The sequence below is a fragment of the Poeciliopsis prolifica genome, unplaced genomic scaffold, assembly GCF_027474105.1.
Source record: "Poeciliopsis prolifica strain line A6 unplaced genomic scaffold, Auburn_PproV2 SCAFFOLD004, whole genome shotgun sequence".
Taxonomy (NCBI): Eukaryota; Metazoa; Chordata; class Actinopteri; order Cyprinodontiformes; family Poeciliidae; genus Poeciliopsis; species Poeciliopsis prolifica.
Window position 1 is genome coordinate 18,217,907 of NW_026562379.1, and position 24,810 is coordinate 18,242,716.

The 24,810-nt window shown below is 39.2% G+C and overlaps 3 protein-coding genes and 2 non-coding genes across 6 annotated transcripts; 1 reads left to right on the top strand and 4 right to left on the bottom strand.

Annotated features, from left to right (window-relative positions):
- Positions 1 to 214: 214 nt before the first annotated feature.
- Positions 215 to 6,816, top strand: med17 (mediator complex subunit 17). The gene is made up of 13 exons (XM_055028793.1): positions 215 to 310; positions 1,240 to 1,487; positions 1,553 to 1,716; positions 2,122 to 2,341; positions 2,435 to 2,571; positions 3,254 to 3,335; positions 3,439 to 3,591; positions 3,991 to 4,121; positions 4,196 to 4,380; positions 4,819 to 4,956; positions 5,560 to 5,677; positions 5,742 to 5,901; positions 6,435 to 6,816. The coding sequence occupies exons 2-13, from the start codon at positions 1,253 to 1,255 to the stop codon at positions 6,641 to 6,643; spliced, it is 1,932 nt and encodes a 643-aa protein (XP_054884768.1). The 5' UTR covers positions 215 to 310; positions 1,240 to 1,252; the 3' UTR covers positions 6,644 to 6,816.
- A 754-nt stretch (positions 6,817 to 7,570) lies between these two features.
- Positions 7,571 to 10,347, bottom strand: LOC129359276 (V-set and transmembrane domain-containing protein 5). Its single transcript, XM_055028794.1, has 4 exons — positions 9,709 to 10,347; positions 8,953 to 9,279; positions 8,591 to 8,734; positions 7,571 to 7,800 (listed from the first exon to the last, which is right to left on the bottom strand). Exons 1-4 carry the CDS (start codon positions 9,782 to 9,784, stop codon positions 7,769 to 7,771), a joined length of 579 nt encoding a protein of 192 aa, XP_054884769.1. The 5' UTR covers positions 9,785 to 10,347; the 3' UTR covers positions 7,571 to 7,768.
- A 1,024-nt stretch (positions 10,348 to 11,371) lies between these two features.
- LOC129359483 (U1 spliceosomal RNA) lies at positions 11,372 to 11,533 on the bottom strand. The gene has a single exon (XR_008605918.1). It is a non-coding gene; the product is annotated as a U1 spliceosomal RNA (small nuclear RNA).
- A 1,696-nt stretch (positions 11,534 to 13,229) lies between these two features.
- LOC129359463 (U1 spliceosomal RNA) lies at positions 13,230 to 13,391 on the bottom strand. The gene has a single exon (XR_008605899.1). It is a non-coding gene; the product is annotated as a U1 spliceosomal RNA (small nuclear RNA).
- A 2,240-nt stretch (positions 13,392 to 15,631) lies between these two features.
- On the bottom strand, positions 15,632 to 24,673 carry LOC129359324 (synaptonemal complex protein 1-like). 2 transcript variants are annotated; one of them, XM_055028874.1, is made up of 34 exons: positions 24,584 to 24,673; positions 24,134 to 24,283; positions 23,553 to 23,717; positions 23,343 to 23,410; positions 22,695 to 22,768; positions 22,527 to 22,585; positions 22,362 to 22,428; positions 22,168 to 22,241; positions 21,947 to 22,055; positions 21,538 to 21,632; positions 21,267 to 21,451; positions 21,111 to 21,178; positions 20,934 to 20,995; positions 20,735 to 20,851; positions 20,575 to 20,619; positions 20,196 to 20,299; positions 19,983 to 20,100; positions 19,791 to 19,861; positions 19,632 to 19,713; positions 19,478 to 19,540; positions 19,344 to 19,406; positions 19,202 to 19,264; positions 18,949 to 19,065; positions 18,764 to 18,874; positions 18,587 to 18,679; positions 18,427 to 18,501; positions 18,254 to 18,340; positions 18,029 to 18,169; positions 17,739 to 17,792; positions 17,542 to 17,613; positions 17,342 to 17,449; positions 17,165 to 17,230; positions 16,887 to 17,009; positions 15,632 to 16,141 (listed from the first exon to the last, which is right to left on the bottom strand). In XM_055028874.1, exons 2-33 carry the CDS (start codon positions 24,275 to 24,277, stop codon positions 16,929 to 16,931), a joined length of 2,901 nt encoding a protein of 966 aa, XP_054884849.1. In that variant the 5' UTR covers positions 24,278 to 24,283; positions 24,584 to 24,673; the 3' UTR covers positions 15,632 to 16,141; positions 16,887 to 16,928. The 2 variants fall into 2 exon arrangements, with proteins under 2 accessions (XP_054884849.1, XP_054884847.1); XM_055028872.1 differs by having other exon boundaries at positions 15,633 to 16,141; positions 16,929 to 17,009.
- Between the last annotated feature and the right edge of the window lie 137 nt (positions 24,674 to 24,810).

Consider the following 24,810-nt stretch of genomic DNA (forward strand, 5'->3'; position numbering starts at 1 on the left):
GTTACTGACCGGGCATAAGTTTATGGCCTATCCCCACGGGAAAGCATGCTGCCGCATAAACACCTAATAAATGCTTGGGTAAAGAGAACCCTGTTATGTTTGAAGGTGAGCCCATTAAAATAAAGTGGGAGTGTTTTAGTGGTTGTTACCCGCCCGCTTGACGAGGACAGACTATTCAAGTGCCCCGGCATTTAAGTGATGCAGACCCTGTAGTTCTCGCGTTCTGAGGAGAGCAAAAGCAACACGGAGCTCCAGATCTGGCTAATTTCAGCGAATAACCGCTTTTATTCGGTTGTATTCTGATTAACAGGTGAGATTTATTCGATTAAATATTTTCTCATGTAGTTTCTGTTCTCTTGAGTTCTGGTGTTTATTATATTCCGTTGGACTAACGAACAGCTAATGTGAGCTAATGTTGCTATGTTGCCTAAAGAAAACAATGAATCCAGCTACAAATGATGAACCTGATGATGTCAAATACAACAGTCCATTTGATAAAAGAGCAACAAGAAGGTTTCTATTATTTTCCCGGAGCTCTGGAGGCAGATTGAAGATGTTCAGTTGAATCATAAATCATATTTATCCACCTCTAAACCAAGTTGATCACAAATATTTACATTTTACTGACAAAAAAAGGGATGAAATGCAAATTTATATTTTCGTAGGTTTTTAAGCGTGTTTTCTACAAGCACGAGCTTGATTGACAGCGCTAAGACCCTCTTGCAGACCCTGATTGGTGGTTTCTGACGGAGTGCTGTATTTCTGTAGCTATTACTGCAAGAAAGCAGAAAGCGTATCACTACTTTAATATATTTTTACTCAAGTAAAAGTAAAAAGTATTTGATAAAAAGTCGAGTCAAGAGCTGAGAAACTGATGAAACTATCAATCATTTGATGTTTAAAAATAACATCATCAGATGTCTGTTTTTCATTCAGTGGATAGAAAACCAAGAAATTTTATTCAAGTAAGAGTAGAAATACTTCATAATAAATTACTGAAAAATAAAAAGTACAGAGTATTAAAAATACTCCTAATTATTATCTTTTTTAAAAGTTACTCAAGTAAATGTAATTTTATAAATGTAATTAGTTACTATGCAACTGCTATCATGACATTATTTTAGCAAAAATATAAAAAATGAAAAAAATCACATTTTTATCAAAGCAGCTGCAGCTTTAACCCTTTAAACCAGCAGGAAGTGAGCTGATGGCGTTGGCTCCTCCTCTTCCTCTCCGCAGCTCCGGCCTCATCATGTCGGGCGGTCCGGCTGTCAGGATCAGCATCGAGTCGTCCTGTGAGAAGCAGGTGCAGGAAGTGGACTTCCATGGCACGGAGACGTACGTCCCTCCTCTGTCCATGTCCCAGAACCTGACCAAGCTGGCACAGAGGATCGACTTCAGCCAGGGCTCTGACTCCGAGGAGGACGGGGCCGACGGGGAGCCCAGGGACAGGGAGTGGGGCAAGCAGGAGACGGAGGAAGAGGAAGGTAGGAGGAACGTCTTCCAGCCGGAAGCGACGACAGACGTGAGGCTTCATGGTTGCTTCTTTCAGGCACGGTGAAGTTCCAGCCGTCTCTTTGGCCCTGGGATTCTGTGCGCAACAATCTGCGCAGCGCCCTGACGGAGATGTGTGTGCTCCACGACGTGCTCAGCGTGGTGAAGGAGAAGAAGTACATGGCTCTGGATCCGGTGTCTCAGGATCCGAGCGTCGGAAAAGTAAGCTGACAAAAATCCTCATCAAACATCAGAATAATCACCAGCTTTACGTTTTTAGTTTACTTCACCAGTTAGTGTTTATGAAACAAAGACGTCTCCTGGTCTTTAATTTACCGTCAATGAAAAGGCATCTACAATTATGTTTTATATCTTATGAAATATTCAGTAGATTTTTATCTGTTGTGATGAAGCTCATTTTGAAGCAAAGATTTGTTTTTCTCCTGTTTTTCCAGTTAATCAGTTTTGGCTGTTCTGGTTTGAGCCGGTTTGGATCTGTTTGGATCTCATGTTCACTTCTTATTTTAAAACAAAAACTATATGAAAACAGAGCAGATGAAATTGCAAATGCACATGATTTTTCTTCCTTCTGGCGCTGTTAGAATGTTCCGTTTGTCGGTTCTGCAGACGCCGCAGGTTTTCCAGCTGATCAGCAAAAAGAAATCTCTGGCCACGGCGGCGCAGCTCCTCCTGAAAGGAGCCGAGAAGCTCAGCAAGTCCGTGGCCGAGAACCAGGAGAACCGGCGGCAGCGCGACTTCAACGCCGAGCTGCTGCGACTCCGATCGCAGTGGAAACTGCGAAAAGTCGGAGACAAGATCCTGGGAGACCTCAGCTACCGGAGCGCAGGTGAGAAAAAACCTCGCAGATCAGTAAAGAACTGATGAATTCCAACACATTACTGATTATTTTAGCTTTTTAACCTCCGACTGACTCGTTCAGGTTCCCTCTTTCCTCACCCCGGAACGTTTGAGGTGATCAAAAACACCGACATCGATCTGGACAAAAAGATCCCAGAGGACTACTGTCCGCTGGACGTCCAGATCCCCAGCGACCTGGAGGGATCGGCTTACATCAAGGTCTGCGTCCCGGCCGCGCAGAAACATGTTTCCACATTAAACTCTGCTGTGCTGGAGAGATCAATCAGGATTAATCAGGATCAATCAGGATCAATCAGGATCAATCAGGATTAATCAGGATCAATCAGGATTAATCAGGATTAATCAGGATCAATCAGGATTAATCAGGATCAATCGATCCATGATGTCACCAACTAATTTACCTATCACTGAATGTAGTTTTAGTTTCATGTCAAAATCTATAAAAATACTAATTATTAATTTGTTAATTAAGTAATTAGTCAGCAGAGCTTTTCACATGTTGATGTAGTAAGTAGATCAATAACGAGGTACATTGCCAGATCATTGATCAGCATCAATATTCTGAAATCCACTGAACTTTGATCCAGAGCCGCACAGCATTCTGGGAGATGTAGGAAAAGGAAAGTCTTTCTCTACCCCCCCAACCCCTCCCTTCAGTTACCTAGCAACAACATCCTGATGAATTTCCAGCCGCAGTTTGAAATTAACTGCTTAAAAATTATTATCTTTTAATGTATTTTTAATGTTCTATGAAAAGATTTGAACAAAAACCTTTTGATCCGATTAATCGATTGGTAAAATGATCCCTGGTTGCATCAAAGCTGCAAGTTGTCAAATCGGCTGCAGTGGAAATAAAAATGGCGGCTGTGTTTGTCCTCAGGTCTCCATTCAGAAACAGGCTCCGGACATCGGTGACCTGGGAACCGTCAACCTCTTCAGGAGACCTCAGAAAAGCAAAGCAGGTCCGGTTCTGACCCGGCCGGGCTCCGAACCAGACGGGCCGTCTGCTGACGTCCGTCTGCTGACGTCCGTCTGCTGACGTCCGTCTGCCTTCTCCTTCCCCAGGAACGCAGCCGTGGCACGTGAAGCTGGAGGCGGCGCAGAACGTCCTGCTCTGCAAGGAAATCTTTGCGCAGCTTTCCAGAGAAGCGGTCCAGATCAAAGCGCAGATCCCGCACATCGTGGTGAAGAACCAGATCATCTCGCAGCCGTTCCCAGGTCAGAACCCGGCCCGGGCCCAAACCGGGTCCAAACCGTCCGCTTCATCTCAACTGTAGATCGGTCTGAGATGTCCTTTATTTTACAAACTGGAAAAAGTGGAACGTTAATGAAGTATTCCCTGATAATCTGGAATAAAACGAACAATAAATATCCGATCAATAAAGGATCATTTCATTCATTTATTTTAAACTAATACATTTTGTTTATTTAAAATGCAACATTTTTAAATACATTTAAAAAATGTTTTTAATTTACCCGGGTCCACTAAAAGTGTGGTTCTTTACTGACTTCCTGTTCATGTCAGGCTGATTCAAAACCTCGTCCAATAAAGTTTCTGGGTTTTCTGCTGTTGCTGGAGGAGCTAAAGTTTCTTTTCCGTCTCGTCGGCGTCTGCAGGTTTGCAGCTTTCCATCTCTCTGTGCCACTCCGCCGGGGAGAAGAAGAGCAGCCGGGCGTCTCCGGAGAAACCCAAACCGGACGACCACCTTTACGTCCTGGAGCACAATCTGCACCAGATGATGAGAGAGGTGACGGTGCGGCGCCGCAGGATGTGCGAGTCGGACTCGCGGGAAGTGACCCGCTGACGTTCTGCCCGTTTCAGTTCCACAAGCAGCAGCTGAGCTCGGTGGTGATGCCGCATCCGGCCAGCGCGCCGTTCGGCCACAAGCGTCTGCGGCTGGCGGGGCCGATGGCGTACGACAAGGCCGAGATCGCCAGCCTGCAGCAGAGCGAGGGGCTGCTGGAGAAGATCATCAAACAGGCCAAACACATCTTCCTGCGCAGCAGGTAGCGCCGTCGTGCTTTAACTAGGCCAGCAATAAACTGCTTTTAGCAATTAATCACATTCTTGGTTTTTAAAGATTTAGTTTTTGGAAAGTCTGAATTTCTTTTGTGATCTCCTGAGTTTCTGCGGTTCAGAGTGATGTCAGGACGGCCATCTTGTTTTACAGCTTGTGTTTGTTTTGATTTTGAATTCAGAACCGAAACAATTCATCGGATGAATCAATTTTTAAATAATTGTCAACAAATGTATTGATTGATTAATCGTTAAAGTTCTGCCACGAGACAAAACAATGCAAATCTTTCTTCTTGTTTATTGAGACACCAGTTACATATTTTAAATTAAATGAACGATCAGAGCGCGGAGCCTTGCGGCTCCGGTCCTGCTCACGGTAAAGATGCGTTCAGAGGAATTGGTCGGTTTCTGACGGGTCGGTTCTGCAGGACGGCTCGGACCATCGACAGCCTGGCCAGCCGCATCGAGGACCCTCAGATCCAGGCCCACTGGTCCAACATCAACGACGTTTATGAGTCCAGCGTCAAGGTGCTCATCACGTCGCACGGCTACGAGCAAATCTGCAAGTGAGTCTGATGCCTCTGGGAAGGCAACGCTGTTCTTCCCTAATTAGTCTTTTTGTTTTGGATTTGATTTTATTAACCCAACAAGTTTTCAGTTTCGCTGGAATCAAAGAAACTGAATAAATCAGCAGCTGGAGGTTCAGATTTCCTGTCATTCTATCACTAATCAGACAAATTCAGCAGAGCGAGATTCCAGCAGCACGACGATCCCGAGGCTCAAAACTTGAAGATGTATTAGAAGAAAAACTCAGAAATGTTCTAGAATAAAACTGAGTTCCTGCAAAGCTGCTGGAAAAAAAGGAGAAACATTTTTGGATTCAGTTTTCTAGAAAAAAGTTTTGAAGTTATAAACTTCTCAGAACAAAACATGAACATTTCTGAGTTTCACAAATCAAAATGAGGTTTTTTTACATAAAATTTCTAAAAAAATAATTTTAGCAAATTTTTCATTTTTTTAAAAAGAAGCTGTGAGATTTTTCGGCTGAAATTTATTTCTTTATTCCATCGAAGCTGTCGGCTAATTCGGTTCAGTTCTGCATTTTATTGCGGGCGCCGTTTCGTTTCTCAAATTCACCGTCATGGTAACGGTGGCCGCTGTGCGTGCAGGTCCATCCAGCTGCAGCTGAACATCGGCGTGGAGCAGATCCGCGTGGTGCACCGGGACGGCCGGGTCGTCACGCTGTCGCACCAGGAGCAGGAGCTGCAGGACTTCCTCCTCTCTCAGGTACGGAGCCGTTCCGGAGTCGCTCCCGGAAGCGGCCGGCGTGTGACGGCGCGCCTCGTTTCAGATGTCGCAGCACCAGGTGCACGCCGTGCAGCAGCTGGCCAAGGTGATGGGCTGGCACGTCCTGAGCTTCAGCAACCACGTGGGGCTGGGCCCCGTGGAGAGCATCGGGAACGCCTCCGCCATCACCGTCACTTCCCCCAACGGAGAATACGCCATCTCAGGTGAGGCCTTCACCGACGCCGGGCCGGTTCTGTTGCAACAGCCAAAACCAGTGGAGGCCACAAAACGTCTCAACATTAACAGGAAAATGAGCAAATAGTTTCTCTATCAGTCTGTGATTCAGGCTGCTAAAAGTTGCATCCTGGGAAATGAAGGCAGACTTTAGACGTTCAGCCTGCTGGTTGACAGCTCCATGTTTCCCCCCTTGAACTGCTTAAAAAACAGAATGGAGTGAAAACTGGATGAAAGGTGAAAGGTCACACCACCAGCCTGGTATAAATATCGAAATATTTCAGATATTTAAACCAAAAAACTTATCAATACAGACTGGTATGAAATGCTTCAGCGTCCAGCTTTACTGCAAAACCCAAAAGGAGGATCAGTAGAAAGAAAATCCATATTTTTTCTGAATTAAATCTCCAAAAACCTGAAAAGTTTTTCTCCTTTAACTGAATAGTTAAAGTAAAGCAGGAAACCTGCTTCTTCAGATCAGCACAGCTTCCTGTTCTGATCCGGTCCTCTGCTTGCCTTGCAGTGCGCAACGGCCCAGAGAGCGGCTGCAAGGTTCTGGTCCAGTTCCCGCGCAGCCAGATCAAAGAGCTGCCAAAGAGCGACGTGGTGCAGGACGCCAAGTGGAGCCAGCTGCGCGGGCCGCACAAGGAGGTCAACTGGAGCAAGATGGAGGGACGCAACTTCGTCTACAAGATGGAGCTCCTCATGGCGGCGCTCACTCCCTGTCCTTAGGCCGAGCCGACGGTTTTCCTTCCACTCAACCTTCTCGCTCAGCTCCATCAGATTTATGTTGGATTTGAATGAAAAGCAAATACTTTTGTTTGCTGCTGTTTTTGAAACAACAAACCTGCAGGAAGATCTGATGTTCAAACACAAACCACAAAAAAAACAATCATTTTTCTACAGTTTCTGGTGCAACGATTGAAATGTTTTCTCTCATTTTATTTTCAGATGATCATAGATGCATAAAACTAACTTACAAAGAACTTTTCAGCTTGTTTTACCTAAATAATTTTAGGATTATTTAGGTCAATAATTCATTAATATTGATTTTAAAAAGTATCATTTTGATTGTTTCGCTCATAATCTGACATTTTTCCCAGATTATTAGTTAAATAATCTGCCAGTGGAACTAAAGTTTAATATTAAGGAATCGTTTAGCTAAAAAAAAAAAGCCAAAAAGTTACTCGTAAATATTTAGATTGAAACTTTTTCTAACTCAAGATTCTCCAGGCAAAAACACAAAATCTTAGATTTAATTTTGTTCGAGTAAAAATCAGTTTAAATGAGACAAAACTGAATTATAAGTCATTTAAATAATTGATTCTTCAATGTAGATAAAAGTTGTGGCAGATAATTTCACCCATTAGACATTTTCCCAAGTTTTGGTGAAATAATGAGGACGAAGATATTTACAGTAGAAAAAATAGTTACTTGGTGAAATTTTGTGTTTTTTAACTGCAGCTAAAAAGGAACAAAACAGACATACATACATATATATGCATCTACAATCATTTAAAAATAACATTTAACATGGAGGTTAAATGTTATAAGTGCTGCAATCTAGACTGAAATACTTTGTGTTTCTGCAGCTCGACGCTCAAATTCACAAACAGAAAAAGTTTCCTGTTTCAGGGGAATAAAGCCACACAGCTCAGATAAACTCAAACGGTTGGTTTAATTCGACAATAAATAAGGGAAGTCTGGTATATTTACAGTTCAGAATGTGAAAATGATTTTAAAATGTGGATCCGGGCTTCATAGGCAGGATGGACTCCGCAGGAGTTTATGTTTTGGTCGCAGACGCTGCAGCTCCGTCGCAGACGCTGCAGCTCCGTCGCAGACGCTGCAGCTCCGTCACAGACGCTGCAGCTCCGTCGCATCGTTTACTGCAGCGGGACAAACATGGGAATTTATGAGTCACAAACTCAAATCGTTACAGGATGCAAGATGTTTGCTGGACTCTGGGAAATCAGAAGGCAAGAGCAGAACTGCAGTATGTTTTCACTGAAAGGTTGAAACTGTTTGGTGAGAAGGAAACTCAAATGTTTCTGAATATTATTAGAGAAACAAAAGAATCATTTCCCTCCAAATTAGGACTTTTTCTCAGATTTCTAATTTTCAGAATTCTTTCACTTTTCTTAAAATTCCAACTCAGATTTAAAAGTTTTTCTCAGAATTCTGACGTTTATCTTTTGAACCATTTTTTTTTTCATTTTTAATCAGCTAAAAAAAGCTCAATTACTTATAATATTGAAACTCCGCAAACTCATGTTTTTTCCCAGAACATTTCTGACATTATTCTAAACTTCTGAGTTTTGGCAGAAATTTCCTCCGTTTCTCTTTCTGTCCAGAACAGCAGCATTCAGGCGGAGATTAAATTAGAAACTAGTCTTTTATTTCAGGGTATTGTACTAAAAGGGGAACATACGTGTGGATAGGTCCTAATCCAAGTGTCATGGGCCACTTTGTGTTGGACAAAAAAACTCCAGCAAGTTTTTTTTGGTTCCAAAGTGAAGAAATGAATCAAAACTTCAGTTTAACTTTCCAGCTGCTGGTTTTCTATAAAGATGATTTAAAACGTGGCCCGGACGTCCGCCCTGAGGGACGCCGTCCTCCGGCCAGTAGCGTTAGCGTAGCATCAGCCTTGGTTCTCCGGTGAGCATTTGAAGGCCTCACCTGGCATCTGGCGCTGGCGTCGCCACGCCCCCAGCTTCCTGCTGCCCTGGTGCAGCAGCCACATGGCCCCCATGAGCAGAGCCGCCGCCACCATCAGCGCCAGCGCCGTGACCGACAGGTACTGCAGATCCTCGTACAGAACCTCTGCAGGACAGACCGATTTAACCTTTGACCCCAGCTTCACAAAACAAACTATCTCTAGTGTACAACCTTTGACCTTTTAATATGTTAACACTGGGCAAAGGGAGTTTATCAAACTTTGACTCAGATATTTACAAACTGTTGATCTGCCTCAGTCTGCTGGATTGCAGCTCACATTTTCTAGCAGAAAGTTTGGCGAAAGGACGACCTGGAGGACCCACCGTTCACTTTGAGGACGAAGCCGAGGTCGCGGCTGTTCCCGGCCGGGTCCTCGGCCGTCACCACGTAGTACCCGGTGTCCTGCAGCCTCAGGTCGGACAGCAGCAGGGAGCCGTTGTCGCAGGCCGTCACCCGGTGGCTGTACTCCTGGGAGACGTTGGCGAAGCCGCCGGGCCGCCAGGCGCCGATGGAGCGGCTCACCGCCCCGGACATGAAGCTCCATCGGATGGTGGGGACGGCGGAGGACGTCACCTCCACCGAGAAGAAGACATCGTCCTGCACCGACCGGATCAGGTTCCTCTGGGAGGAGCTGACGGAGATCGATCCTGCTGCAGGACGAGAGCAACGGAAACGTCTCAGTTTGAAAAGATTTACCCAAAATAAAAACTGCAAACATTTTGGGATTAATCCAGAAGTTTCTGAGCTCCAAAAATCAAAATTAGTGATTAAAAAGACTTGGAAACCAAAAATCGAAAATCTTCAAGAAAAAAAACTGAAACTTTGAGATTAACCTCCAATATTTACTAGAAATCTGAGAAATCTGAACACGTCACGTTTGTTTTCTGTCAGCTGCGATGCAGCAGGTCCAACTGGTTCCGGAGTTTCTCTATACTCTGAGAAGACAAACAGTTCTGGTTCTGCTGGAATGTGTTTATTTAAGCCTTGCAGGCCCGACCGACACCGAGGAGGAAGGCAGATTAAACATGAAACTTCCAGCTTCTGTTGGACAGAAATGTGGATTAACATATAAAACTCACCTGAGTGGAACAGGTGCAGCATGATGCTGAGCAGCAGCGCGACGTCGTGGACTTCCCACAGCCTGAAGAGCAACATTAGAACCGCAGGCCCATCTGATGACCAATTCTGGACCGTCCCGGTTCCGATCCCTTCCTCGCTCACCTGGTTTTCTTGGAAATCGGAGAAGAAAAAGAAGAAGTGGAGTTCCGCCTAAGACTGCGAGCTGTTCCTCCTCATGTCTGCAGTCACTCCGGCCCGGTCCACACCCTCCACACAGAGATCACAGAGTCCGAGACCAGAACCGCTCACCTGGAGGATCGCAGGTCGACGCACCTGGAAAAACGTGCCAAACAGGAAATGAACACGTAGGCAAAACACAAACAGAACGCACGGAGGTGACGTTTCAGCGCGTCATCAAAGTTTTCACAGCCCGTGAACAAGTTGGAGAACATTTCCACGCAACGTGGGGAGAACTACGGAGCCCCCTGCAGGAGAAACTGCGGAACAACATCAACAAACTAGTTTTATTACAAATGGCATTAAAGTGAGAGAAAAATAATTTACAAGTGACTTTTTCAGGATGATAGGAGCATATTTTAAGGAAATAGATTTAAAAAGTACAAATTTCACTTACAAATTGTTTTACTTAAAACGTGACATTGTTCCAGAGAAGTAAAATAATCAGTTTTAAATCAATGCTAAGAAATTATTTGTTAAAATAGGCTTAAGTTTTGTACTAAGGATATTTGCATGAGAGAACAGATAAAAATACTTAATACATAAATAATTAATACACTATTTCTATTTCTCTTTCATAAATTTATTATTCCTCAAATTTTGTATGTGAATTGAATACTTGAATATCAAAGATGAAAATTTGCTACAAAAACACAATTTTCTCAAATTAGTAGGTAATTTGAAATAAATTTAAACACTAAAATTACATTAAAATGGTTCAGCATTCTCGCAATGTATTGTGGGAGCTATAAACCATCTATATGTTGGTTTATTTTGATTTTTCTTCTATATTTCTAAGGACGCAGTGGGGGAATGCGTCCTTATAGTTTGTGTCAGGAGGCGTTCAGGAGCGAGACAGCTGTGGGGAAGAAGCTGTTCCGGTGCCTGGTGGTTCTGGTCCGTAGGTTTCTGTAACGCCTCCCAGAGGGCAGGAAAGAGAAGAGCGTGTGTGCAGGTCAGCGTTCCTCCTGAAGTCCACGATGAGCTCCTTGGTCTTCTCGGTGTTCAGCTGCAGGTAGCTCTTGTCGCACCACTCAGCCAGAGACTGATTCCCAAAACTGCGTCACTCCAGTCATGTGACAAACATGTTACAATTGCGATAGTGCAGCAATTACCGAGAGCAACAGCGCCCTCTGTTGGAACATTGATGCACTGCTTCACACTGTTATGACACAGATGTTTTAAGCAAATATGAAAAAATATTTTTATTAAAGTGACAGCACACAGCCTTAATGACTAGTTTTCTAAATTAATAGATTTTATAACTTCAACCTGGCCATGACAATATTTTCGTTTTAAGAACCACAAATTTTTTCACAGAATTAACAGATTAAACAGACATGACAATAAAATACGTTTAAAATATTTTACTTAGTAAAGCATTAAGTACTGGTTTAACCAATAATCAATATGTTGCAGAGGTGCGTTATCATGTAACATTGATCCCAGGGGAGAGCGCGGACGCAGTCCCCCACTACCATAAATTGTGCAGTTGAGATTCTCCATGTGGAGAATTCACAGAGGTCAGATCGCCGCAGTGCAATGGCTGATCCTCACCCTGGGCGATCCACCTACAGGATCATGGAGTCACCCCTGCCAGGTAAGTATGTCCTTCATTCCTCTGACTGACTATTAACTACGTCACACTTCCGGTTCTGACTCACGGTGGGAGATTCAAATATTCCCTCCGTCACTTTAGGGTTTAATGTTTAACTAAACACAATCTGACACGAAGAGGAATAATAAGAAATATAGAAGAGAAATCAAAATAAACCAACATATAGATGGTTTATAGCTCCCACAATGCATTGCGAGAATGCTGAAGCATTTTCATGCAATTTTAGTGTTTAAAATTAGTTTTATTCCTCAAATTAACCTAAATATATTTAGAACTGATTACATCTGCAACAACTAACTAATTTCTACTGAAATATCTAAAATATAAAGGAAATCAAAGGAAATCTTTATCTTGCATCAATAACGGGGTTCCTGGCCGCTCTGCTGCTGCCACCTGCTGGTCAGAGCAAGGAATGACATTAATAACAATAAATAAACCAACTGAATGAATGACAAACAGATACACTTTGTTTTATCGCAGCTATTCACCAGAGTGATTGACAGCGCTAAGCCCCGCCCCTGCCTGGATGCTTCCCACTAACTGGAGAGTTTCTGCAGTTTGTACTGGGAGCACTGGGAGAGACAGAGGAGCTCGATTCTTTCTCTGATTGTCAGATATTTACGACGGCATGAAGACAAAGAATAAGATAGAAGTAAATTTCCACTCAGAGATTAATCTCAGAAGTCTCTGGATTTTCTAGAAAAATTGTGAATTTTCAGTTTTTCCTCGTTTGGTTTTTGCTCGGAAATTTCGGAGATGAATCTGATAATTTCTGAGTTTTTCCAGCAAATTTTAAACATTTCAAACTTATAACGTATTATTTTGTCCCTTGCAAATAATCATCCATTGGAGATCAGAAATGTCCAAGTCATTTATTGAGATGAGTCTCAAAGTTATGAGTTTCTTGGTGGACATGTATTCTTACTGCAGTGTATTTATTATTGTGTTGTAACCCGGGCTCTCCGTCCCTAAACCTGCGGCTGATGGAAGACACCCTGCGGGCTCTGCGTTGTGTTTCATGATGAGGGCGGGATGTGAGCAGGAATCAGACTCTGTTCTCTTCACACTTTGGCGCGTTTATTCCATCCACCCTGCAGGCAATAAACATACTGTCACCATTCAGTCGCTTTTCCTTTTGCACAACAATCAAACATCACCAGTACAAACAAAGCAACTCGAACCGAACTGGCCAACCGAACAAACAGAAACGGTTCGGTATATTAATCTGATGCACATGTTACACGGGCTTGCAGAGCTGCTGCTGACCTTGCAGGCAATAAACATACTGTAAGGAATACAGCACTACGGAGTCCCCGGTAGGACAAACATGTTACAATTGCGATAGTGCAGCAATTACCGAGAGCAACAGCGCCCTCTGTTGGAACATTGATGCACTGCTTCACACTGTTATGACACAGATGTTTTAAGCAAATATGACAAAATTTTTATTAAAGTGACAGCACACAGCCTTAATGACTAGTTTTCTAAATTAATAGATTTTATAACTTCAACCTGGCCATGACAATATTTTCGTTTTAAGAACCACAAATTTTTTCACAGAATTAACAGATTAAACAGACATGACAATGAAATACGTTTAAAATATTTTACTTAGTGCAGCATTAAGTACTGGTTTAACCAATAATCAATATGTTGCAGAGGTGCGTTATCATGTAACATTGATCCCAGGGGAGAGCGCGGACGCAGTCCCCCACTACCATAAATTGTGCAGTTGAGATTCTCCATGTGGAGAATTCACAGAGGTCAGATCGCCGCAGTGCAATGGCTGATCCTCACCCTGGGCGATCCACCTACAGGATCATGGAGTCACCCCTGCCAGGTAAGTATGTCCCTCATTTCTCTGACTGACCATTAACTACGTCACACTTCCGGTTCTGACTCACGGTGGGAGATTCAAATATTCCCTCCGTCACTTCAGGGTTTAATGTTTAACTAAACACAATCAGACACGAAGAGGAATAATAAGAAATATAGAAGAGAAATCAAAATAAACCAACATATAGATGGTTTATAGCTCCCACAATGCATTGCGAGAATGCTGAAGCATTTTCATGCAATTTTAGTGTTTAAAATTTGTTTTATTCCTCAAATTAACCTAAATATATTAGAACTGATTAAATCTGCAACAAGTAACCAATAATCAATATGTTGCAGAAACTATCTGATATTAGCTCATGTATTATCATGTAACATTCATCCCAGGGGAGAGCGCGGACGCAGTCCCCCACTACCATCACAGAGGTCAGATCGCTGCAGTGCAATGGCTGATCCTCACCCTGGGCGATCAATTAAATTTTCAATAGATTTTATTTGTTCTTTGCACATAATACAAGTCACAACAACAACAAAAACAAGGAATCAGTGAAAAGAAGACAGTCCCTTAAAATAAAATCACAAACAACACAAGAAAAGAAAAAAAAAACACGTCAAAAAACCATCCAATGAAACTTTTCCCCTTTTTTTTCCTCCCTATCTCATCAATCCTTTAATTATCTTTAATAATTCTGCTGGAATTTTCCATATTAATATTTCCTCTTCTTCCTTTCCCTTTTGTCTCTCCTTTATGGTTTAGTCTTTTATCTGGAAGCCCACAATCTTTATTACCTCTTTCTCTGTTATTTCATATTTCCTGAAAACCCAGATGTTTCTTGCTTTCCAAATTACCTCTTTGATACAATTAATTAACTGCCACCAAAGTAATTCATTTCTTTCCTGCTTTTCTTTCAAAATCCCACATTGTTTCATATGTTATTGTTTCCTCACTTAGATTGTTCAACCATGGTGTCATTAATAGCTAAACCTTTTTTGCAAAATGACATGACCAAAACACATGCTTGATAGATTCTTCTTCCCCACATCTAGGTCTTAAACAGAGAGGGCTTCTTGTACAATTTGTTTCATATAAAAACAATCGTGTTGGTAGACATTGATGTACAGGATGTAATCAGAGAGCAGTGGGTTTTCCGCAGCGCAGTAAATCATTAAAGTGACGGCTGCAATGAATCTCCGTCAGCCGATCAGTCATTTCTCTACCTGCTCCTTGTTTCACTGCTGTCTGATGAAATGTTTCACACGGTGGATGCTTATTCCTGCAGTTTGGCGTTAGCTAAAGACAAAAATAAAAAAGGGAGAAAAATAAAACTATGACATCAGCTGAGTTTATTTATTTTATTTTTTAAGTTTTTTGTTTAGTTTTTTTGCACTAGGATGAGATGTGATTCCCAAAACTGCGTCACTCCAGTCATTTGATCAACAACCAGATGTTACTACTGGCAGAAACGATGAAGAAGACGACAGGAAGTGGTAGGAAGATGATAGCTTGTTTTTGTTTTTTGGGACATTGAAGTTGCTCTCACAGCATCACACAGTTCAGTTGTACATCAGTCCAACATGTTGAATCCATAACCCTTCTGCACAATGGCCGACTATAATTTTATCAAAATGCTGCGTAAATAAATCTCACATAACTCTTTCCTCCGTCTCCACCGTCATTTTTAATGACTTAAGTGTGATTTTAATTTCATTTAATTTTTTATGGAAACATTGCAGTTGTTTCCATAAACAAAAATTCTGTTTTGTTTTTTTTTACATGAGCAGAATATAGATAAAGATTTGTGCACATCTGTAATGGAAACGCAGCTACTGGATTCAACACATCTCTTCAGCTCCACTAAAATGACCAATCAGATTCAAGAAGTTTGATTTTCTTCTGGTGAATCCATTCTCTATTGTTATTGAGGGTTGGGGTTTCTGTGAGGCCCTTCAGCTGTTGAAGGTCTCTAGTGAAACACACCTGAATCAAATGGCTGAATCGCCTCCTCTGTGTTGTCAGGTTCTCCAGAATCCCTGCAAATGGTTACTTCAATAATCTATTATTCTAAAAGAAAAAGTCACATTCTGCTCATTTTCATTTAACCACTTTAGCCTTTTACTCTAAACATGCAAGTTCATAATTCAATTCCTGTTTTAAATAAGAAAATAAACATTTTATTGACTAAAATGCAACAATATAACATTTTATTATTTTTCTGAACAGAATTTGGACCAGGTAAGGATAAAACTGCCACTTAAGTTCTGGGTGGAACATATATACCGGTCGGTGTTTCTACTAAATGCAAAATGTGTATTTTTTCTACGATTTTCGCTTAATTACTGCTCTGACTTGTTCCTTCAGCAAATTGCCTTTTCTGAGCCATGGTAACAGTTAATCAGTTACTAAATTAGCTGCAATCACATGTTTTACACAGTTGTTAGCTGCACATAGTTTGTGGACCAAAGTTTCACAAAGTGAGAAAATTTATTTGCTCATTTTTTTATGTCTTTGGAGAAACAAAAACAAGGATTCTATTCAAGAGGAACCAAAAGCATATATTCACAGCTCCACTATGAGAAAAAAAGTTTTTTTTTTTTTGCAAAAACAAACATTTAGAACAACAACAAGAGAATAATAATTCAAACAATGTGGATGTGTGGAGGTTTGTCACTGCTGAAGGTCGTAGCCCAGCGGCTCGAGTCCCAGATCCAGCAGAGCGAGCGACGAGTCCCGCAACTTCTGGAGAAACCTCCTCAGCGAAAACCTGCAAAACAGAACACCTTCATCAATCAATCAATCAATCAATCAATCAATCAATCAATCAATCAATCAATGTCATCTCAGAGCAGAGAACTGAGACGGTGTATTAGGGCCATTGTAAATAGAAAAAAAAGAAAAGAGGAAATTTTCTCCCACTAACTCAGAAAGTTTGAGATTGCTCACATTTTTAAATCAAGTCAAAATGTCAAACATTTGTTCAAAACAAACTCAAATTTTGAGATCAATCTGGAGGTTCTTAGTTTTAAAGTAAAAAAAATCTTTGACTTTCCAGATTTAGGAGAATTGAGATTAATCTCAGAAAAACAACAGTATTATGAAAAACTTCCTTTTTTCACAAGAACTTTAAAGCAAAGAGGGTGGCATTGTAGTAAAGAGAACATCAAAGTGTTTTTCACAAAATTAGCTCTAAAATCGTACAAATGAGTAAATATTAAGACTGAACCTGTTCAAAAAGTTTTCAATGTGGATATTTTTTCAATGACAACAATGTCACCACATTAACACTATAAATTATCATAAAGCAAAGTTCATTCCAAACATACATAAAGGTAGCTTATTTTTAGCTAACAAATAGCATGAGTTTGTAGTCATATACAGCGAACTTCCAAAGAAAACCTACAACCTCAAGAGCTGTGAATTCAAAGCATGTATAAGTGAACAACATTAAGACCCTTTAGATTAGAATAACTTATTTAATCTGAACCATTTATGTATGAATGAAACAATACCTGTCTAAAATGTTCTTAGGATCTGATCTCTATTGAGATTACCTAAGCAAATATCTTGTTTTTCTTTTCACAGCTGGTCACTGTCGTCCAACCAGCGTCTCTCATTCTTTTTCTTGCAGCCAGCTTCATGTTACGTCCAGGTGATTTAAGAGCAACAAACAAAAAATCATAAAACAGATAACAAAATTAAGAAATGGCTCAATTCTTGTCTCTCGTCAGCTCAACCTCGTCAGGTTGTATGGTATCATAATGTGACACATTATTATGGTCATATTTACCTTTCTGGAAATGTTTTGTTTGTGCTGCAGAAGAGAATCACCAGGTGCTGGTTCATGTGTACACGTCTACCAGAAAAAATAACATAAATCAATTATCTTTGGAATGTTTCAGAAATTGTAGGATACATTTTGCTAAACAAAGAAGGCTTATGGCAAACTCCAACAAGCTGCACTCACAAACAGATCAATTTGATCTGAGCTGTCAGAGTTGGAGTCAAGTTCAAAAGTTTTCTTTGCCCACTGTCCTGCATTTTCACTGGAAGGGGGTGTTCTTATTCTGTACGACTGTAAAAGAATTTTCAGAGTAAATGTCAGGAAAAAGGCAAGCTTGTTTTTGTTCCTTATGGAAAATGTCAAAAAGATAAAGAGCGTATTACTTTCATCTTTGATATTCCACCAATCCTATTTGTCTTACTTCCTGGAGTCTCACTATATTCTTTGAAAACAGGCTATATGGTAGAGTCAGAGGAAATATGACATATTGAACATTTTTCAGAAAACTGTTTCCTGTCTTGATCAAATGATTCTGAATTTTCATTAAAACCAGACAACTACATAAATAAAAAGCATTTACCCGTGTCTTTGCTGTTGTTCCACTTGGTGTCCTGGGTGTTTTAGAGGCTGACACCTTATCAATGAAAATTCAACACACATCTTTATACAAATATAATAATCCTTTCTGCTAAATTGAGGTCAAGCAATTTAAAATATTTGTGGACTGAAAATTTTCTATTATTATGTATCCATTAGTTAAGAATCGCAAATCGTTAATAATTGAATTCCCTGATTAACGTAACAACCAAGACCAGTTAAAAACTGAAAAAAAATTATACTTCAGTAAAAGTGTTGGAAATTAAAACTTACACCTTTCCTAAGAACTGCGGGACTCTTGCTGGACGGGGTTTTCCTGAGCTTGCTAAAGTCAAAAATGTATCTCTTTATTGAGCCTTCCACTGGAGTATGAGTTTGAAGATCTATCTCTTCTTCAGAGTCGAGTGCAATTGACTAAAAAGATAAAAGATTATTGATTAGGGAAGTGCAAATAATAACAAATCTGCTTACCTATGCCACACCAAGTACTGAGATGACCTGCTTGTTGTTTGCTTGTGAACACTGCATGACCTTTGTAGTAGAAGTTTCTTTCTTCAAATCAGTTACTTCTTTTTGTAGAAGTGCCTTAAAATGACACACATTTACATGTAAAATCTTTCAAACTTTAGTTTTCAAGGCCAGAAAGATATTTTATTTAATTAGGGGTCTACCTTTTCTGCGTCTTTTGTCTTCAACTGTTTCTTTAGTTGGTTAGTTTCTATTTTCTGTTTTGACAAGTCCAACTCCTTAAGTAAGATTTAAAAAGAAAATATTTTTCATTAAAAAGAAATTATAATTCCTTAAATTATTTAAAAAAATAAAAATTCATACCAGTGATTTTACACGAGCAACTGCCTCTGTCTCTTTCTTCTTGTTTTCATGAAGCTCCATGTCCTTCTCTTCAACCATGCGGTCATACTGGCTCTAGCAATGACAAATCAAACAACAAATACAGCAACAACAAATAGACTATTTCAAATAACAAAAGCTACTTTAATTATATCATACCTTGTGTTTATCCATCAGTGCTACCATATCTGCAATCTTATGCTGGCACTTGAGCTCTGCATCTTCTTTGTTCTTAATGGCTTCTGCTGTTGTTAATTGGAGCTTTTGAACCTGTAACATAAATTTTTATCTTAATTTTGACTCTGTCAATAAAGTCAGAAAAGAACAATAATCCTGTGACTGACCTCATTTTCAAGATCTGCTGTTAAGACTGATTTTGATTCAAGATCCTTAAGCATTTTCTGATAATCTTCCTCTTTCATTGTCTTGTAGTCCTTGGACTCCCTTTGAAGCTTGTCGATCTAAAACAACAAAAAAACAATTGTTTTATTTTTTCACAAATTGAGGGTGCATTAACTTGTTAAATGAACAATAATACAAATGTTTATTGTTGCTCATGATTAAATTTTATGAAAACAAAAGTTCAAGTCAACCAACCGTCTTTTCTAGTTGAGTAGATTTAGCGGTTTCTTTTGCAATTTGTTTCTTGAGAATTTTATTCTGAAAGTTAACAATGAAGACAAACTTTATAACACTGCCTATTGCGCCAACAACCTAGAGTGTCGTGGTTGTTTCATACTTCGTTCTTGAACTCTTCCTGCACTTTAAATTTCTTTTCAAATGTCTTCCTGAGATTCTGAAGCTAAAAAGGAAAGGAGTTGTTAGTATCACAGAATGAGAAAATGTTTTCAGAATTAGTATTTTCTTCATCACATTTGCTTCCACAGTTTCTATCTGTTTCTCCTTTACTGCAATCTCTTCCTGCAGATGCTCCCACTGTTCAAAACACAAACAAAACCAATTCACAATCACCAGACTGAGAAGTGCTGACATTTCTACTCCATAAGACTTTAGACCAAACACTCACAATTTCCTCAGCGTTCTTTTGCATAGTGTCAGTTTCTTGGCATGTCCCATTGACTCTCTTTTTAATTGTGCTCATTTCATCTCTATTTAAACAAAATATAATAGTCACTTTAAGGCTACAAACTTATGGAGTTGTTTAGATCCTCTCCTGGAAACTAACCTTAAACACTTGTTTTCTTCTTCCAGTTTTTGAGCTTTTCTTTTGAGTTTTTCTATGTTCTCCTCGCTTACCTGAATAAAGAGTTTTCCGACTGTGTAAATCATTCAGTGATGGAGGTGACATATGGAAATTAGAACTACTTTCGGCAACAGCACCTGTTTATATATGACAAGAAGTCTTGATATGTATTACCTTCATGTTTTCCTCAGACTCTTTAACTTTGGAAAGTCCATCTTCAAACTCTTGTTGAATGGCCATGTTTTCAAACTGCAGCTTATCAAAACGAGACAGCAGCTCCTCATATTTCACTCTTAAAGATATGATTAAATTAACAAATTACATGACGATATGAGCAAAGGTACAAAAGCAGATATAATAATAATGTCATTGCAAAGCTGAACCTACTCATGTTGCAAGACGTCTTCCTTTAGCTGCTCCATCTGAAACGTGCTTTCTTTATTTTTCTTGATCTCAAGAGCCAACTGCCCTTCAAGTTCCTTCACTTTGATCTGTGTACATGATAAGAATATAAAAACATTTTTCATGTTAAAATTTTTCAGGCTCAACCTGAAAGACAAATGTGGAAAGAGAGCAGAGAACACATGAAGAAAATGAGAAAAGACGGACATAAAGTATGCATAAAGACCACAAAATAGAAAATAAGGACACAAGGAAAGACTGAAGAAAAACCACAAGAAAGCAAGGTTTGACTTAATGACGCAATAAGGAAAGTTTGATAGGAAGTCAAAAGAAAGAAATTTAAGAAGGAAGTGTTTTTACAAACCTCTTTAAGGTGACTATTTTCATCTAATGCCACCTCTTTTTCGTTCTGTCAGCAGAAAGATAAATGGCATGTCACATGTCTTAGGAATGCATCTTAGAGTAGTTATTACAAATATCCCTGGTATTTGTAATATTAGGAACACATTTTTTTCTTGTATTACCTTTAACATCTGAATTTCTTCTGTTTTCCTTGATAGCTCAGAAATAAGTTCATTCACTCTGGCTTCCAAAGTATCAATCTTGAACTTCAACCGCTCAGTGGATTTTAATTCCGTCTCCTACAAAAAACAAACAAACATTTGAATCCAGCGTCTTAGATTTACCAAAGAAACATTTTTTTTTTCTTTTTTTACAACTTACAAGTTCTTTTTCAAGGGCTTTGATCAGATATTCTTTTTTTCTTATTTCTTCCATGGTCTCCCCTGTAGAGTAAATAATTTGTCTTGAAAAACACCAAATAAATTAAACCAAATATGTTGCGTAAATATGCATACTCTTAAACTAATGATCCCAACATGCATCACCGTTAAGGCTTACCTAAAAGGTTTTCATTCCTTTCAAGTTCACTGGTCTTTTCCATTAGTTTATCCTCCAGATCTTTGGCCCTTTAGCAAGTGTTAAACATTTAATGACACAAGTTATCATTTATATCAGATTTTCAACGTGCTGTTAATTTGATAGATTTTAGTAAACCTTTGTATTTCCAGAGCCTGGGAATTCTTTAAATCCTTGATTGTTGTTTCAAGCTTCTCCAGTTTTTCTGCTTGTTCATTTGTTACTCTGTTGAGGTCCTGTATGTTCAGGTCTTTGTTTTGGATGACCTCTTCATACTCAATTTTACTTTTTTCCAGGGCTGCAGCAGTGTTTTCCTCTTTTTTCTATTTTTTATTTTGCATTATTATTGTTTCAACCACAGCAAACATAATTCAAGAGCAAAGTTTCATTATCAGTGACAAATACAAACCTTAAATTCTTCACAGGATTGTTCAGCACTTTTCAGGTTTTGAAAAAGAGATTCCTTTTCAGTTTTCAAGCTTTGGAGAAGTTCAAATTGTTGCTCTGTTAAGGTAGAAAATATGCTGTTTGGAATAGTCTATCAGTGTATGTGCATTGCAGTCCAGCCCAGAAAGGCAGCCTGCAATAATGCAATTACAACAAAGTGTTTGGCCATCTCATTTCACACTTCAGATATTGGTTCATGCTGCACTCAATGCTGCTGTCAAATTTGGGAAATAAAACAAACACACGACCCCCAGTTAAATCCCGTGTTTTTTCTGTCGAAATTGGGTATATGTTTGTTTTACGAAACTAAAACTTGTTTCTATATATTGGGATAATAAAGCAATACATCCATAAGACAGTCATGATCTTACTTGTTGAGTCTTGGAGTTGTTTGCAGTATTTCTGAGCTTCATTAAGGTTTACCAGGGCTTTCTGGAGCTCATTTTCCTTGTTCTCAAGTTTTTTCAGAATCATTTCAGTCTGAAAAAACAACCAACATTCAAACACTCATTTGTTTAAAAAGACTAGTTCCCTATTTTCCAAAAACATGTGGTTATTTCATCAATTGAAATAAACAATATTTTTAACAGACCTCTTTATCTTTCATTATATATTCCTGATGATATTTCTCTTTCAGATCTTCAAACTGCAACAAGTCTTCTTTCACTGTAAAGTAGGGACAATAATCAATTGTTTTAAACTGGAAATAATGACATGATTGTTCATTTAGTATTACTATATAAAATGTATTTCAAGGTACTGCAGAAAGGTAAACTGCTCTTTAACCTTTCTGCATCTCTTGTTGGTCGGCTTCTACTCGAATACGAAGGGATTCAAATGCTGAAAGTAGTTTCTACGATTAAACAGAATGAAAAAGGATTTTCGGGTTCAGACAGGAAAAGTCATCTAAACATGTTGCATCACCAGCTCCAATACATAGTAGTAATGTACCTTAATGTTCCCACTATTTTCCATGAAGAGGTGATGTGTTTCTTCCCTTTCAGATTCAACTACAAAAAAAAATCAGTAATGTTTCAGTATTTTGTAAAGTTTTAATATCAAAGCAAACAAGACATTTCTAAAAGTTGAATTGAATGTGTAAGTTTTTTTTTTGCTTACATAAATGCATTTTCTCAGAAGATCTCTGAAAAGTTTCCTTAAGTATATTGCACAAGTTCCTTGTTGTATTGTTCCTGTATGTGTACCAAAGTATTTAAGTGTTAAAAAACAGGCTCAGAAATGATCAACTTTGCATTTATTAATCAAACTTTGCTGTTTGATTAATAAATCAAACACAATTTGTATTTGACATGAAACAGTTAATAGAAGTAGGCTACAATCAACTATGAGGGTCTTTTTGATGTAAAAAATTACTTCAAGATCTTTTAAGAATGTGTTTTTTTACCTTTAATTTTAAAACATTTTTACTATTCAACAAAAAATAAATAAATAATATGTTGCATAAGTGCAACATATTAATATTTTGTTTCATCACCCCTTGATTTAGTCCCACTGATTGGTATTTTTGGTGCCACACATACCATCACTGATAAAGAATTAACCTTCAATCCCAGATTACTTGTTAAAACTGGCTGAGTGACAACAATCTTTTGTATTGGTGTGCACATATATACATCCATTGTTACAGCTTGTATACATTTATATTACAAATATTTCAAAATCACTTAACATAACCTCATTTTTACATCACAAATATCTGCCATCTAAAGATGTTTGTGTGGAATTTTGGAAGAAAAACAGACATACTTGCTTCTTAGGTCCTCATTTTCAGAGATTTGCTCCTCTAGCTTTACGCTTAAACTTTCATTGCTAAACTGTAAAGATAAAACACTTAATGTTAACCAGCTCTAAGACAAGACAAATACTAATGGAAATCAAAAACAATTGCTCCATTTCAGAAAAGGTAGACTCAATGAACACAGAGGACTTAATAGCATCTGTCTCCAAGATACACACCTGCAGTTCCTGAATGGCTTTTCGTTGGGTTTCAATCGTTCTTTTGTTATCCTGCAGTCTTCTCTCTTTCTCTGCAGTGTCATTGTCAACTTTGACCTTCCAGGACTGTATTTTCTCTACTTCATCAAAGAGCTTGGAATAAAGCTCACCAGAGCTGGAATTATTCTGGGGAGTATTCACAATGGCAGGAAGTGAATTGACACTATTACAAATAAACAATTCAGAGGTGAAGTCTATGCTGAGTTTATGTATTAATACTGCACATTTATGTACAATAAAAATAAACATGTAAACAGCACTCGTACATTCTATCAATCATATTACAATCTATTTTGAACTAAGGATTTTACCAGTATTTTCTTTTTCACTTGAAACCTACAATACAATGATTTGTGATGGCAGTAACATTATGGACAAAAATACTCTTTTCGCTGAAGATTTGTGTATTACAGTCTTATACAGACTACTTAGTCTTTGCTTCTTCATGTGAACAAAAGCTTTTCTGTGTATTTTATCAGTGTTGAAGTTTCATCTGGTTATTTTGCAATTCATTTCCAACCAAATATGTCCAGAAAATGTACCTGTTTTAATGAAGAGGCGACCTGCTGCTCGGAATTTAGGAGATGGTTCTCTACTGTTCCTTGAGGTCGGACAGCATTTACATGGCTGTGGCTTAATCTGGGAGGCACCAAAAGTTTGAACCGAAAACCTCGATCTCTGTCCATTCTGAACTGAGAGAAAAAGCACAAAATAAAACATTTATATATCTTTTTATATAAAAATATATAAAAAATGATACTTTTGGAAGACAGAGACGACCGAAGTACAGCATTAGTGCAGAGGTTAGCTTGAATTCGGTTTTTAACATCGTCATGGATTTCACTTGATATTATTAGAGTGCTTGCAAATGGAGGTTAGACTGGACATATTTCTCACTAAGAAATAGCCAAAATAGTCACCAGGTCCGGTCGTAGTTTCCAAACAAATGTCATGAAAGTGTATAACTGCATAACATTTATAGTTACTCTTACCTGCGCAAACGTTAGCCTCTAACGGTTTCCAACCGTCAGTTCTGCAAGCGCGTGACAGACCTCTGCGTCACGGACGTTATTGGCGCTTGGAAAGCTGGTAGGAAGCATCCATTACCGGACAACGTCGTACGTTTTGAGAAATTAATTAAGCACCTGTGCTTAATTAAGCAGCGGTGCTTAATTAAGCACCTGTGAAATTACATCAGCTGATTGACGTCTTGTGAAGG